Genomic DNA, 14,446 nt, shown 5'->3' with positions numbered 1-14,446 from the left:
GGAGAGCAGACGAATATGGAGGAGGTAGAGACAAATCTCCCCAGAAGACTGATTAAATCCCAAAGAATGTTTCAAAATGGAGGAGAAAAAAAAAAAAAAAAAAAAAAAAAAGAAGTGGGGGGAAAAAAAAACGCTTAAGGCAAGGAAGGCCAGAACTCTCTAGAAAGCTCTGCGAAATCTATATACCAAGTGTTTTAATTATCAAATATTCCTTGTGGGCACTTTGACACATGACTTAGCTCTGGACTCTGGAGAAGGTATGGGTTTGTTACAGCATAGTCAGTGGCACCAGGGTGGTGTCAGATCACTCCTGCAAGTGTGCACTATGGAAGTTCCTTCCATGCTGTTACTTCAGAAATGTGCAGCTGCCAAGGATAGCCTGTCCTCAGGACTACTTTGGGTAAAGAAAACTTCGGGGGGTTCTGCTGGTCTTTTTATAGCAAAACTTCTCTCTCACTGTAATGGTAGTTGCCAGCATTCACTGATTGCTGGGACCATCTCTACAGTCTGGGTGTCAAGTAAAATGGAGCACAGTGTTGGGTCCTGCCACAGCAGCTGGGTTGGTATGGAAGCACGTGTTCGCCTGCAGAGTTCCCTTCAGGCCTCTGGATGCCAGGATCTGCCCATACGGATTCAGGATTTCTAATCACTTGCACAGAAATAACTATATGCAAAAGCCTTGAGTTTGTTCTCTATGGCTTAATGTTGTAATTTTGGTATCAAAATGAGCGTCAAATGTTTGTCAAATATAAGGTTTTTATAAGCACTACGCTAGTGAGCTATATAAGCACTGCTAAGATTTTACTAATTTGTCAGCTGCCACTCTGCCTCTTTATGTTGCATTTGTAATGATGTAACCCATTCTGTCCCCACATGCAGTCCCTACAACACATCATAAAGGCTAGAATTTTAAGGAATATATTTAGAATGAAAAAAAAAAAAAAAATTAAAAATCTAAGACTTGCCCATAGTTGTAGTGTGTTCAGCCAGCCCTAACCAGAGGATTTACAATGCCTGAATACACTGCTGATGTGATATGTGTATTGAGGTTTGATTAAGCTGGATATGAAAATTAAAACTTGGCTTCTCATTCAAGAGAGAATCTCCCGCAGTGTGATACTATGACATCAAGTTTTCTGTTTACCCCTAAGGCTGGTGCTGCAATGACTTCCAGGTTTGATGGTGTCTCTTTTTTAAGTTGTTGAGCAGCAGGCTAATAGCTGCACAGCATGATGCAAAGACAGCAGAAAGCAGGGAAATCAGATGTGAATATATTCCCCAGAGATCTCCTGCTAAGATGGAGCTAACTAACCAGAGCATTAGTGCTCAGATCTAGTCTTCTCCTGCAGAGGATGGTCTGATGATCAGCTCTTCCTGCTTTATTGTACTTTTTTGGATTACAAATCATGAATTCTGGTATAATATGCATTATAATGTAATATGAACTATTATATTGAATGGAACATTGTTTTTAAGAGTTTTCCTCCAGTGTCATTCTCTCCCTCTCCCCTGTTGGTATCCAAGATGAGCTTATTATTAAAAAAAAAAAGTGTGTTTCTATGGATCTTCTGTGCTTGCTTTGTCTTCATTGTTTGAAGTCCATGGATTTACAGTTTATTTTATCATGACAAATTCTGACCTGAAGAAGGGACAGGATCTACTGGCAAAGCAAAGCATTAGTCCACCCTGCTATTTACACCAGTGTGTATTCTCCCTGTCACACAATAGGAGTTGCCTTTGCTACTGGGCAGCCCCTTCTCTAGTAGCAGTGGCAGCCTCAGATGCCACGAGGTACGGAGGGCAGGGTAAGCAGATCATCCTTCTTACCTTTTTTACTATTGCTATATGAGGCAGTTTGAGGTGCAGGGAGAGTATTTTTGCAGTTCCCCCAAAATGGCCAGCCCCGTGTTTTTACAGATAGCAATGACCTAACTGGCAGTCTTTAGTGACATACGGTGGTCTGTGTGCTTTCAGTGTGTAGGAGGAAAACTGGCAGACACTGTTATCAATGGTTAAGTTGCTTTAGCCTTATTTTCCATTTATCATTCTGCCTGTGTAGTTCTGCTTCCTATACAGATAAAAGTTAAAATTTGAAGTTCATGTTACGCAGGAATCAAATTCTGAAGCTGGTCTAATCCAAAAAGAGGGAAGCATTATTCTGGTCAATCAAAGCCCTAGTTAAGTAGTACTTGAGGGTTTACATTTTATACCAAACACCCAGGCAGTCTGTGCAGAAGCATTGTTAAAAGACTAAACTCCAAGTTAAGCAGCACACAACATATATCACAAATGATTTGCCACTGACCTTAAAGGCGTAGCCTAGAGTGCCCCTTAACATTTTGGAAAAGAAGCAGAAGGGAGCACAAAGGCTCCCTTTGGGTCTCCTTCTGATTCACAGGTATTTGGATGTGTGCCCATGCACAAGTCTGACAGCAGCACCTAATGAGTCCAGCCCACCGGCACCACTCCACAGCACACCCCACACCTTGCCATGACGAGAATTGGTTTGTGTCAAACATAAAATAAATAGTTGCCTAAACAACTTCTATAGCTTGGAGAGAAATTATATTTGCAGATATTACTGGCCTTCAGGGAAACTGAAGATTTCTGCATAGAATTCAGACTTTTGGTAAAGTCAAAGAGAGATAAAAGCGTTCCTTCCAAAGGCCTTCAAGGCTGCACAGTAAGCTACCTCTCTTTCCCTAGAGAGGCAAGAACAATCTTCTCTGGACTCTACAAGGAGCAGTAAGTAAAAATTACCTCATACAATGGCATGCAGATGCTATCAATCCACTCGAGCTGCAACCTGGGTAGTTCATCTTTCCTGTTCCGATCAAAAATGGCCTGAATTGAGAAGGGAACAAAACTGTCATGCTTTATTACACTGGAGTATTTTACAGATACATCATCCAGCACTTCAGAGCTATGATCAAATTCTCAAAACCAGAACACTTTGTAAACCATAATCAATCTTTGCAGCAGTCTTCCTACTGCTTTGTCTGGCATGAAAAATAAACTGTTTATTTTCATTTCTGTTTCAAAATTTGTAGGCTGAATGTATTTAAATTTTACAATTCTGTAATATAAAATAAATGCTCTGCAGTTGGAGTTTTTTTTTTTTTTAAAAAAAAACCTCCAACTGCAGAGCATTTATTTTATATTTATTTTTAAATATAAAAATATTTATTTAAAAAAAAAAAAAAAAAACTCCTGTAGAAATGTAGATACCTTCTGAGGAGAAATTTTCTTTTCCTTGCACAGGGTCTTCCAGCTCAGCAAAATGAACAGTGATGGATCTGGCCTGGCTCCCTTCCTCCCTCCCTCCCAATTACAGACCCTTTTTGCAGAACCAACTATGTCTGTGAATCCAAAGCATGGGGAGACAACAGAGCAGTCTGGGGAGTAGTTAGCAATTTGTTCTTCTGGATACAGCCTACTTCACTGCATGCTGCCTTCTCTAAAGACGAAATTAGAGAGACCTAAGTTGATGTTTAAGAGGCTCAATTATTGGCTTTACTGCCTTATGGAAGAAGATGGAAGAAACTTAGTTCTGAAGAGTTCAAACATAAGTTTCCTCCATATCTTCCCTGAGACTACTTGGTCCATCACTTTTCTTTCTATAGGATCTTAATCTTCCTTCTAGTGGTCCATCACTAAATTTCTTCTTTTATTCTCTGAATATGCTAAGTTTTAAACCTTCCTGTCTTATGCGGAAAATCTGTTTTTACTATGGGCCCATTTCCTCTAAGCTGACGTCTCCTGAGGAAACTCAACATTCCAGAAACTCCAAACTATACAAACTACCTTGTAGTAAATCAGTGGTTGAAGTCTTCTAGTTGTGGCCTGCTCTGACATACACAGTTATCACACAGTTTATCTAAATAAGACATGGAGCTAAGATTAGAGGATTTAATCCTAAATGACACTCTTGCATGTCAGTTAGGATACTTCTGTATTTCCTATTAAAAGGACAGTATTTTTCAAAAATAATTTTCAGATTTTCATAAGGATGATGCAAGAAAAAAATTCCATGAGTTCTAAGTTAAGATATCATCAAATTATCTTGCTGACTAGCAACTCTCTATCTGAACGTTTTCTACAAGCTTTTTAAATTTTTTGACTTCATTACATCCCCACAGGTAGTACGCTCATGTGCCAGTTACCAAATTAGAACAAATCTGAGCCACTAGAATGGTCTTTTTTATTTTTGGAAGCATAAGCATATTTGTAAATAGCTGGTAAGTTAAATTCCTTAGAAGACTTTCTAGTTTCTCTTCTCCCATTTCCTCCAGACAAGTTTGTAAACATTTTGAAGTATTTAACCTGGATGAGGCTTTCTGTTCAAATCACTCACTGAAAATCTTTATGAATTTTTTTCTTAGTTCGTGTTTGAAACTTTATACCCATCTGCCTATATTCCAGTTAATGCCAATTTATCCTTTTAAAGTGTTGTATTTAGTTGCATATCTACAGAAATGCTTTTCAGCATTTGATATATCAAATAACACAGGTATCAGACAACTGCAGCATAAAGTTTAAATGTCCCTAAGTATCTGGTGTTTTTTTATTTTTAATACACAGAATTCAAATCAATACCCATCGCTTAGAAAATTAAACGACAGAATAACCTTGGGGTTAGGTAAAGAAAATTGAGCTCATCCCACTGAGCCCAAGCAAAAGTGACCAAGTTGACTGGAGAGCTTTTAATATGGTTCTCAATGAATCTCCTTATTCAACAGAACTCTTATTTATTTCAAGATGCTTCTTTTTATAACAAACAGTTATCTTTTCTGAATGAACCCAATGATATTTTCTTATCCTTTTCAAGTGGATAACTATTTCAGAAGTGACAAAAACTTACTGATGGGGTGAGTTTCAGTTCAGATCTTTCTCTGTCTCCTTGTTCAAAGAACTCACTGGTTACCAGCTCAGCCGCCTAAAACGTAAGTTGTGATAAAGATTAGAGTTCTTGTACCATAATTTTTCGGTTCTTGGTTAGACCATGACCTCAACCTGTGCTTAACTGTAAAGAAGTTAATAGCCCCAGTTATGTGACTGATGTCAAGGCATATTTGTATACATTTCAGAGCTGGGCATACAAGTGGGTATAAATAGCCATGATCACCAATAGGCAAATTTATCACCTTTTGGTAGGAAACTGACTGGGGAATTACATTGCAATGTACAGGTAGCACTTATATGCAATTTATTCAAGTATTGAGAACAGAATAGAAAATGGTAACTTCTTGTTGGTATGCATAATTACATTTATAAAAATGCTTTGTAAAATGTGCAAGAGCTCTCTGGGTATTTACAGGCTGTTGCCTTGTATAAACAACTTCACTTGTCAAAGAAACTTAATTAACCAGTAACCTCTGTTGTCTTAATTTAATGTGAAATCATAAAGGTTTTTTCCCCACTAGACTATTTTTTTTCCCCATGACTGTCATCCCTATAGGACCTCAATATCAAATATAAACTCAGACTGTTATTATCATATTTAATCTAATCACAAGCAAGAACTGGTAGGTTGGAAGATGTCTTTCTGTTTTTTGTGAATGAAGATGTTATTCTACTCAGCAGACAGTTGTGCTCCTCAGAAGAATATGAGATTTAATAACAAAATTAGTTATGGAAAGAGCAGGAATTTTAAGAAGCCAAACTAAGCAATCGTGATATGGTAGCCTTATGAACTGTGCTTTCCTGAAGTGCAGGGCTTAGATGGCAGGCACACATGACACTTCACATATAAAAAAAGGAAACTTACCTACTGAAGATGGCATTTAGTTCCTAAAGCTCCTGTCATGCCTGCTTATTGTTTTCAAGTGTTTTCAAGATAGGAAATGATTTTGTAACACCAAGACATGAGAGGGTGAACTGAGAGAACCTGCACTTCATAAAAAACTTCATAAAATCTCAAAATGTCTTGGTCTAGCAGCTGCACAGTAGCTAACATTCACAAATCCTAAACTTACTAAAATTGACGCAGGGAATATCAAAATACATTAGAAATAGGTGAAGTGATGTTATAAAGTATTCTTAAAGCTTGAGCCTGGCTATCACACTGTTTGGAACTTTATAATGTAATCCCAGTGCACTAATAACATTCCGGATCAATACTCCATATAGAGGAATAATTTAACAACTTAGCAGCAATTGTTTGCCAAGTGTATTGTATGAAAATAATCAAGATATAGGCTCACCCCATCTCACTGCTATTCTGATCCTGTTCTACTTGTGTTCCTTTCCCTCCTTCATCTATCTTCTTGTCCTGAATTTTTTCTTCTCATTTTTAATCTTTATTCCTTTTGATTCATATATTGTATTTTTTTTTAGCTCACTTTTTTACGTTCCTTTTCTTTAGGCACAGCTGATGTCCAACTATTGCCTCTACTTTCCCTCTGTGGACCATTTAGCTTCTCTGCTCAACCAGGTAATGTTTCAATCAATCCCAGATGGGATTTTTCAATATAAAGTAAACCTGTACACTAGGCTGCAGGGGAATTTTCACCTGCAGACCTCAAAAATGGGAAGAATAAATAACAGTTTGCCAGAGACTTCATCACTAATTCAGCACCGTAACACAGAGCCACAACATGGAAAACAGACTCTACCTGACAATTTAGCTGTCAAAGAAAATGTAGAAGCTAACTGGGTTAAAGAGGAGAAATGAGGAGGGATGGCCTGGGCCTCAGCCATGGCTAGGTGGCACTGAAAAGTCTTGAAACTCATTTTCCCACTGCAGGATAAGAGCAACTTCCCTGATTTCTTTTCTGTGAGGTGATTGCATTCAGGCCGAGTAATAGCTTTGGATGGACTATTTTTCTAGTCTGTTTATAAAAGCAAAAAAGGTTCATCTGACAAAACTGCAAGTGGAGCTGAAGCCCTGAACACACGAATGTGTTTTTACTGAGTTAACGTGCATGTAGTTGTGCTGCAAAAGAGTGCAAGTCTCTTAGCTGCCACATTCCTTGTCTTTCTCCAAGAATTCTGGCTGCTCGTACCTCACTAGCTCTCGTCTAGCCTGTCTGTCGTCTATCTTCGACCCATATTAACTGTCATTTTGTCATTAAGCCAATTAAACTCACTTCAGCTGCTCACCTACACTCAGCTGTACTAGTGTATTTCCTATTTGCTTCTTCATGGTGTATATTCCACCGAACTCCTATTTCCCTATGCAGCCTGCCTTCTACTAAGTGGTTCTGGACCTCAGTGAAGGACAGAGAATTGCTAGCATGGGAAACAGGAAGTATTAATGATGGGTGCTGAGTAAGGAAAGATGCCTAGAAGTGGTAAAATCGTGTGGTAAAGGACAAGACTCTTGGGACAAGTCTTGATCCAGTAAGCCAGATGCTTACTTTCCCACATTGTAATTATTTCCTGTAGTCAACACTTGGATCCAAGTTTTATGTATATGCTTCTAAACGGCCTTCTCAGCAGCAGAAGACTGAGTTTTTCTTCGTTTCTAAGTACAGGATGCTAAACAAAGCTCTACAAAACACCTGCATTTTTTTTTCCCATCAACGAACGTACTTCTAACAGAACAATCTGATGTTAATCTAAGTTTGCAGATCATCTGCTGATTTAGGAAAGATTCTGTCACTGCCAAAAAGAACTTTGGGACAAACCAAGGAAGTGCAAGTACATGTGGCTCATGCTTTTTTTGTTTATTTTTTATTTTTTTAATATAGATCTAAAAGGTTAGTAAGAGGAGAGGTTGTAAAGCTGGATCTCTTCAGGTACCTACATACTGTTCACCAGCATGCACACATGGAAAGATTAAGCAATAAACTATTTCTTGCAGAACCCCCCTGCTATTTTTTACAGCATTAATACTGCTGTAAATTGATTCCAGTTTTGGTCCCTTGTAAACCAGGGCCCTGGGAATATTGTCCCACCAGTCCCGCCTTCTCCCAGCCCTGCTATTAATCATGACTTGCCTGTCTTGAAATCTCCCACGGTTTGGTCACAGCTCCAAGGTCACAGGCTGTCATTAGCATTGATCTGAAAAACAGAAATGAACAATACAAGCTGAATCAACCTTTGTTGGATTTCTAAACAACTCTGCTCTGGGTGCATAAATAAATAATACGTATATAAAATGTCAGCCATGGCACCTTCTTTTCCTCCAGAAAAGAATGACATGTTTGAAATCTCAGCCATCAGCATGGCTTTTACATCACAATTGTGCCCAGGAAGGCTAATGTATTGCAGGTCATCAGACAATGAATTTTTGGTATTGTGCACTGAACACTAGAAAAGAAATAGTACTGCACAGGAGTAACTGCTAATTTTGCAGTACTCCTGACACTACTTATATAAATACATATAATATACCCGAAAGCATGTACGTCACACGATACAAGCAAAGGTATTATTATACAATAATACCTGCAAACTGGATTAATTTATATGCCTATTTGTAAGTGACTGCTGTAGCAAGAGAACCTATAACGACAGGAGGCAACATAGACACTGCTTAAGCGGTTTCTACTGCTTATCTACAATAAAAATTTAAGATTTACAATGAGCTGTACTGTTCCACTGTAGTTTAATACCTAGCTACAACCATGTTTTATATGCATTAGAAGAAAGAAACCATTCAGCTGGAGAACGCGTTTATGTACAGTACATGATGCAGATAAAAGTCTAAGAAAGTTTAAACGAAGAACAAGGGCACTGAAAATGAAGCATCAAATATATTGCTTGAATCTAAAATCAGGAATGAATGAAATGGTATGGAAAATGGCAAATGGCCATTTTTTCAGTAAAAAAAAAAAAAAACAGCCAAAGGGAAATAGAATTTTAATGAAATTTCAGATAAATTGAGACATAATCAGATATGCATATGCAAATACGCACACGCATGGCTCAACAGTGGCATGTACCCAAACCAGTCACAACGTCTGTAGGGTGCATTCTTGAGGGCTAGAAGAGTACTGTATCTGCAAATTCCCAGTTACAAACTACAGGAGCACAAAAGCCCACAAAAGAAAAGAGCTGGGAGGAGGAGGAAACAGGAAATAAGAAAGAAAGGCCTTTGGGTTCAGAGGCACAATATTGATGCTTTCTGGAGAAAGATCAGAAGGGCTGAGCAGTAACTGGTAAGGCTGGGAGAAGGGGAAAAACATGTGGCAGAGGCAGAAATAGGAATGGAGAAGATGAGGTTATACTAATTACATCCCTGCTAAGTTTGGTAATATTTAGAAATCATATCATATATATCATCTTTTACTTTTAAACCAAGCTGCCTTCTCTTGTTACTGTAGTCTTCTTTCCACAACATAAGAAATTCCTTAAACAAAGTCTACACTTTGAAATAACCAGAAAGCAAGAAATGTTAGTGCTCACCGAAATATTTCTCGATGTTTCTTTATATTCCAATCATAACCACCTTTACTGACAAGTTCAAAAAACTCAGTCCTTCTCCTGCAACAAAACAGATTATCAGAGAGGCAAATGGACAGCACTGCAGTAGAAACATGGTTCTCCGAGTGATATGAAACCACTGAACCTCATGTATTATTGTTAAAGACGTTACACTGACAGTCCATTTAAGCGAAACATACTAATTTCTGAACATGTTCTATAAATGTCTGTTATCAATGTCAGAGCTGCCTAGTAAAAGCGATACTGTATTTATGGCCTCTGAAGATAAGGAAATAAATGATACCAAAATGTTCAGTCTTCCATGTAAGCATGAAATGTTTGACTACAGCAGTGGACAGACAGACAATAGAAATACCCCTGAATTATACACACACTTCACTTCACTTGTCCTTGCAAAATGTTTTTTTACTTCTGGATCCTGAAGGATTTTTCAGACCCTTGTAATCACAGTTATTTCCAACACACAAAACATCGAGATGCTGTGGACGTCCTGAGTCAGTAGTCCTCACTGACTTTAAATTAGGTCTCTCTGCTTGACCCCATGCTTTGTCTTCTGGAAGACCTTGCCAATCTCCTCAAAGATGGACAAAACACAAATCAGGACATGTTAATGCTCACTTGGTGCCTTTAAGGTACCAAAATTTGGACTCATCATAGTCTGTAATTTTTATCACAACTCACACTCAAACTTCAATGGGCTCTTACTGCACACAGTGTGACTACACATGCAGTGTGAAGCAGATCCTGCCACAGATGCAACAGAAGTTGAGGTACAAAAATATGGAACAACTTGCTTAGAGTGACACAACATATTAGCACCAAAGCTGGAAACAAAATCTTTATGTTTTGGGTGCCAGTCCAGTGTCCCAGCTCATGGGAGACTGCTATCTTCTTGCCATGTGGGAACATCGTTACTAGATTCCTCACTGGAGAAAGCTTAAAGGTTTTTTATTTTCCACATTTATGTCAGCTGGACTGAAATTTTGAACAGTAATTATTGAAAGCACCATCTGATGGCAGTGAGTACAGGTTTTATACACAAGGAGATGCAGGCTTTTGGGAACATTGCCTTTGATGAATGAACAGAATTTTACAGGGAACAAGTTGTGTTACTCTGGTCCCTGCATGTCATGCATTAAATGACCAGTCTCTCCTGCTTGAGGGCCCTTCTGTAATGGGTACGATGACAGCAACTAGAACAGGGAGAGAGAGGGACTACATGATGATATCTAACCCCTTATGCTTCTTCAAATGAGATGTAAAATAATTTTACATTAGAATATTTGTGAGTACAATGCAAAGTCATACATGCAGAAAACAAAATTCAGTTCATGTACAAATTCATAGCATTGTGGCCCCACTGGGAATAAATATTACAGTGATGAACATTCTAACGGCCAAGACTACTTGGCGCTTAAACCTTAAATCAACCAAATCCTGAGGTGATCATCAATAACTATGTACTTCGTTAAGAGGGAGAGTGGTAGATTTTTGCATCCTGTATTTCAGTGCCCAATCTAAGTATAAAATGTGGTACCTCTTTCAATTTTGTAGTATTGGTTATTCTGCATAATTCATACGTTACTGGACACAAAATGGGCAACAGTTTTTAAAGCTGAAGGGATTGAAAGATGTCAGGAAGATGACATCTCAGAAACCTCAAACATTCACATTTAAAGTACAGAGATTCATAAACAGTAACTGAAGACGTTGCGAGTCTTAGGGCCATACATTAAGATGAAAGTTTTAAATTAGGAATTTGCTTTGATATCCATTGGAATAGATGTAGATGTATCAGTCTAATTCCACAGGGAATTTCTAGTATAGGAAAGAGTCATCCTGAGGAAAGCAGCCATGTATAAGGAAACAATTCAGTGTTTCCTACTGGTTGCTCAGGCATGGTATCCAACAGGACGAGGTTTGTTGCTATTAAGCAAACATAACATGATAGGATTTAAGAAATAAAGAGAATGATAACAATTTGGGAATGTTTTTGAGTAACATTGACTCTTGTATTTAGCCTGAAAGGGAAAGTTGACTTGCTACATATAGCGAATGCAGTTGCTTTACAGTTCAGTAGCTCAAGACATCATTTCAGCTAATTTCCATAACCTTCACTTCTTTTGCTTGCTGTATTATCTATGAACATCGTTTAAAGTTATCTGCTAAAATCAAGTATATTTTCCATCTAATCTTTCGCTGAAAGTCATCTTTTTGTTTATTTGTAGAAAAGCAGTGCCTTGAGAGGGTCATAAAGCCTTGATCTGCCTGAAATTTTGTTGCTATTTTGCTAATTGGATTTTCTGTTCATTAGATTTAGGCATTGTAAGAATACTGATATGATAATTTCCTTCCCTACAAAAATACTGAAGACATGGCAGACTGAAAAAAGTTAGAATAGCAAGGTACTTGTGCGGAAACACCTGTTCACACTGGGTGCCTTTTAGAAGTGTAAACCAACAGTGATATCAGGGAATCATTTTCAGGCACTCATAGAAGTAGAGTAGCATAACCACTACCTGATTAATGAATCATAACAACATAAGAGGAAAAAATAACTTATTTGCAGACTTCTGAGTAAAGAGGTCTCATTTACTAAAACTTTTCTGATTCGTATAGCAACTAAAAATCAGTTATGCAAGCAGGGAAGAATAATCTTGAAATTCATCTGATGTCCCTCTTTGGACATTATTTCTTTGTATTAAAAGTAGAAAGACAACTTGACCATGTATTTTTTCAGCATAAGGCAGGAAGGAAAAAGAGTTTTTCAGCATAAGCCAGGCATCATGCCTGGGTTGCCTCCTAAGGCGCTCTCCAGAGCACAGCCTCTGGTTCTTTCAGGGGCTGCAGGGCCAGGGGCAGTGCATGGAGCCATGCTGGGACAGCTGCCCTCTCAACCCCCTAACCATCATCCTCTCTTTACAGCACAAACCAATTCTGCAGTCCAAGTTATTTGCAGGTAGGCAGTAGAACCTCTACTGTCACATCCCTGTGGTCCTTGTATCTCACTTAAAGCTGTCAGCAAATTCTACTGTCATACCAGCCCTCCAGATCACCAGCTAGCCTAACAGACAGCTTCAAAAATAATGTGTTTTAAAGGGTTTATTTGTCTTCCTGTGGACCTTCATATCAACAAACAGAAATTTCTTCACAGACTGATTCTTAGTAGAAACCTCTTCATGGGCTAATTTCACAAGTTATTTACAATAAAACTATTCATAAAAGCCCTTTCTTAATATAGCTGCTCTGAGAACAGACTTGCAGGAAACAAAGAAAAGCATCTTTACTGCCAGTATTGTTCAGCAGTAGCCCTTAACATAGTAACACAATACTGGGAGAAGAAGAAAAAAAAAAAAAAAAAAAAAGGGACAGGACAAACATCACAGCATCCCAATTAGTATTTTAGTATATTTACAATTAACAGTTAAAGATACATTGTTGATATACAGAGCTGAATAGATGCCTGAAGTTATCTAGAAAGCTGGTTTGGTATCAACCATCAGCACACATAAAGGGGGGAATACATGTATATCCCTCCTCTGAAAGTTGAGAAAAACATTACCAAATGCTACCCAGAGTTGTATGAGATAGGATGCTAAACAAGAATCCCTAAGGATGGAGCATTGTCAAGGCTGAGAAAGCAGCATGTAAAGCTGCACACCTGCCAACACTCTCCCTGTAAGCCAGCCACAGACACGTGCCAGAGGGGGGGCAATCCAGAAGCATTGAGGGCTGGTGACACCATGACACGCACACTCCCACAGTCTCACTGCAAATATAACTTGGTAATAATTAGCACTGTTTGAAAAACATAAAATAGAACCAACTTGAAGTCTACTTAGAGATTTGATATCCAGATGAGAAAAAAAAAAAAAAGAGAGAGAAAACTGGATGAAAGAGATCCTATTACACTTCTCTGTAGTCAATCTTATTTCCCATCTGATGCAAATTGGCATAATTTGTCTTCAAAGAAGTAACATGTATGCTTTCATTACCTCAGCATCCAGCTCTTTTATTAAATACAGTAATTTTAGTAGAGGTGGTTAGGAAGTCTGAAATGGTGGAAAATAATTCTAAAATGTCATTGATTTTCTACATGCCTGAAAAAACGATCACAGAAGGGACGAGTGAATCATGGGACCAAACTGTAGCTGATTCCTGGGATGGCTTTGAAGTATAAGCCTGGGACTTCATTTGCTTTTTGTTGATATAGATGTTACACATTAAATCAAAACTTACTTGGACACATGAGATATTTCTATTAGCCTAAAATATACTAAGTATTAGACTAAATCTCTTCAACCACAGCTAAAGACTAATTTCTCATATTATATATCCTCATTGGTATTTAATAGGTCATTAGAGTATGTTCTTCGAATTTTCATTTGTCAAATACAAGAAATGCCAATACTTACTCAAAATACAGAGTGAGGTCTGTTGCCAATATCGATTGCTTTAGAAGCTGCATAAGGTCACTGTAGTCCTTAGAGGACAAGTTAGCAAAGATGTTGTGACCCTATAATGAAAGAGATAAAGGAGGTAAAGGACTAGCAATCAATATAGGTTTTTAAAAGGTTTTCTAACTCTTAGCCTACTTTTTCTCTCTAACAGAAGCTTGTTCTGATTCATGGCAAAACTATGACAAAATAATAATGTTAATACTGTGGAGATTACTTTGGGGAGGAAGAGTTGACGATTGTAATCAAGCGTCTGGGATGTTCTTCTAAACTCTACTGAAATTATAGCCTCTTGAGAAAAGATTTACTCTTTGCTCTGACCCTGCACAGTCTCAGTTTATGGCGGAAAACTATGGATACATCTCAATCTTCCCTCTTATTAAATGTTTTTGGGAGCTGTGCTTTGCAGCTTTTGAGTTGTGCTCCTAATAGATTTATCTGTGCTGCAGCCTGCAGGCACACAAACTGCTGGTAGAGCAGCCAAAGACACTAAATCAGTTTTTTCATTCAAAACAGCCTGTTTGCTCACTCTGACCATTACTGTATTCTTACAGCATATACAAACTTTTCCTACACAGGCTGAAAAACTGCAACTTTAT

General features: G+C 38.1%; 1 protein-coding gene across 1 annotated transcript in view; it reads right to left on the bottom strand.

The window, feature by feature from the left end:
- PDE11A (phosphodiesterase 11A) overlaps positions 1-14,446 on the bottom strand; it is a gene marked incomplete at its 5' end in the record, with an annotated part of 131,341 nt that overhangs the window by 10,708 nt on the left and 106,187 nt on the right. Inside the window, 5 exons of the mRNA XM_082764133.1 lie at positions 2,761-2,844; positions 4,862-4,936; positions 7,941-8,004; positions 9,352-9,429; positions 13,806-13,906. Coding sequence (XP_082620259.1) covers positions 2,761-2,844; positions 4,862-4,936; positions 7,941-8,004; positions 9,352-9,429; positions 13,806-13,906 — 402 coding nt within the window. The remainder of the gene's footprint in view (positions 1-2,760; positions 2,845-4,861; positions 4,937-7,940; positions 8,005-9,351; positions 9,430-13,805; positions 13,907-14,446) is intronic.

Source organism: Aythya marila (genome assembly GCF_965140915.1).
Source record: "Aythya marila genome assembly, chromosome: 6".
NCBI classification, from domain to species: Eukaryota; Metazoa; Chordata; class Aves; order Anseriformes; family Anatidae; genus Aythya; species Aythya marila.
The sequence above is the reverse complement of the archived record's forward strand: the minus strand, read 5'-3'. Positions and strand labels throughout refer to the sequence as shown.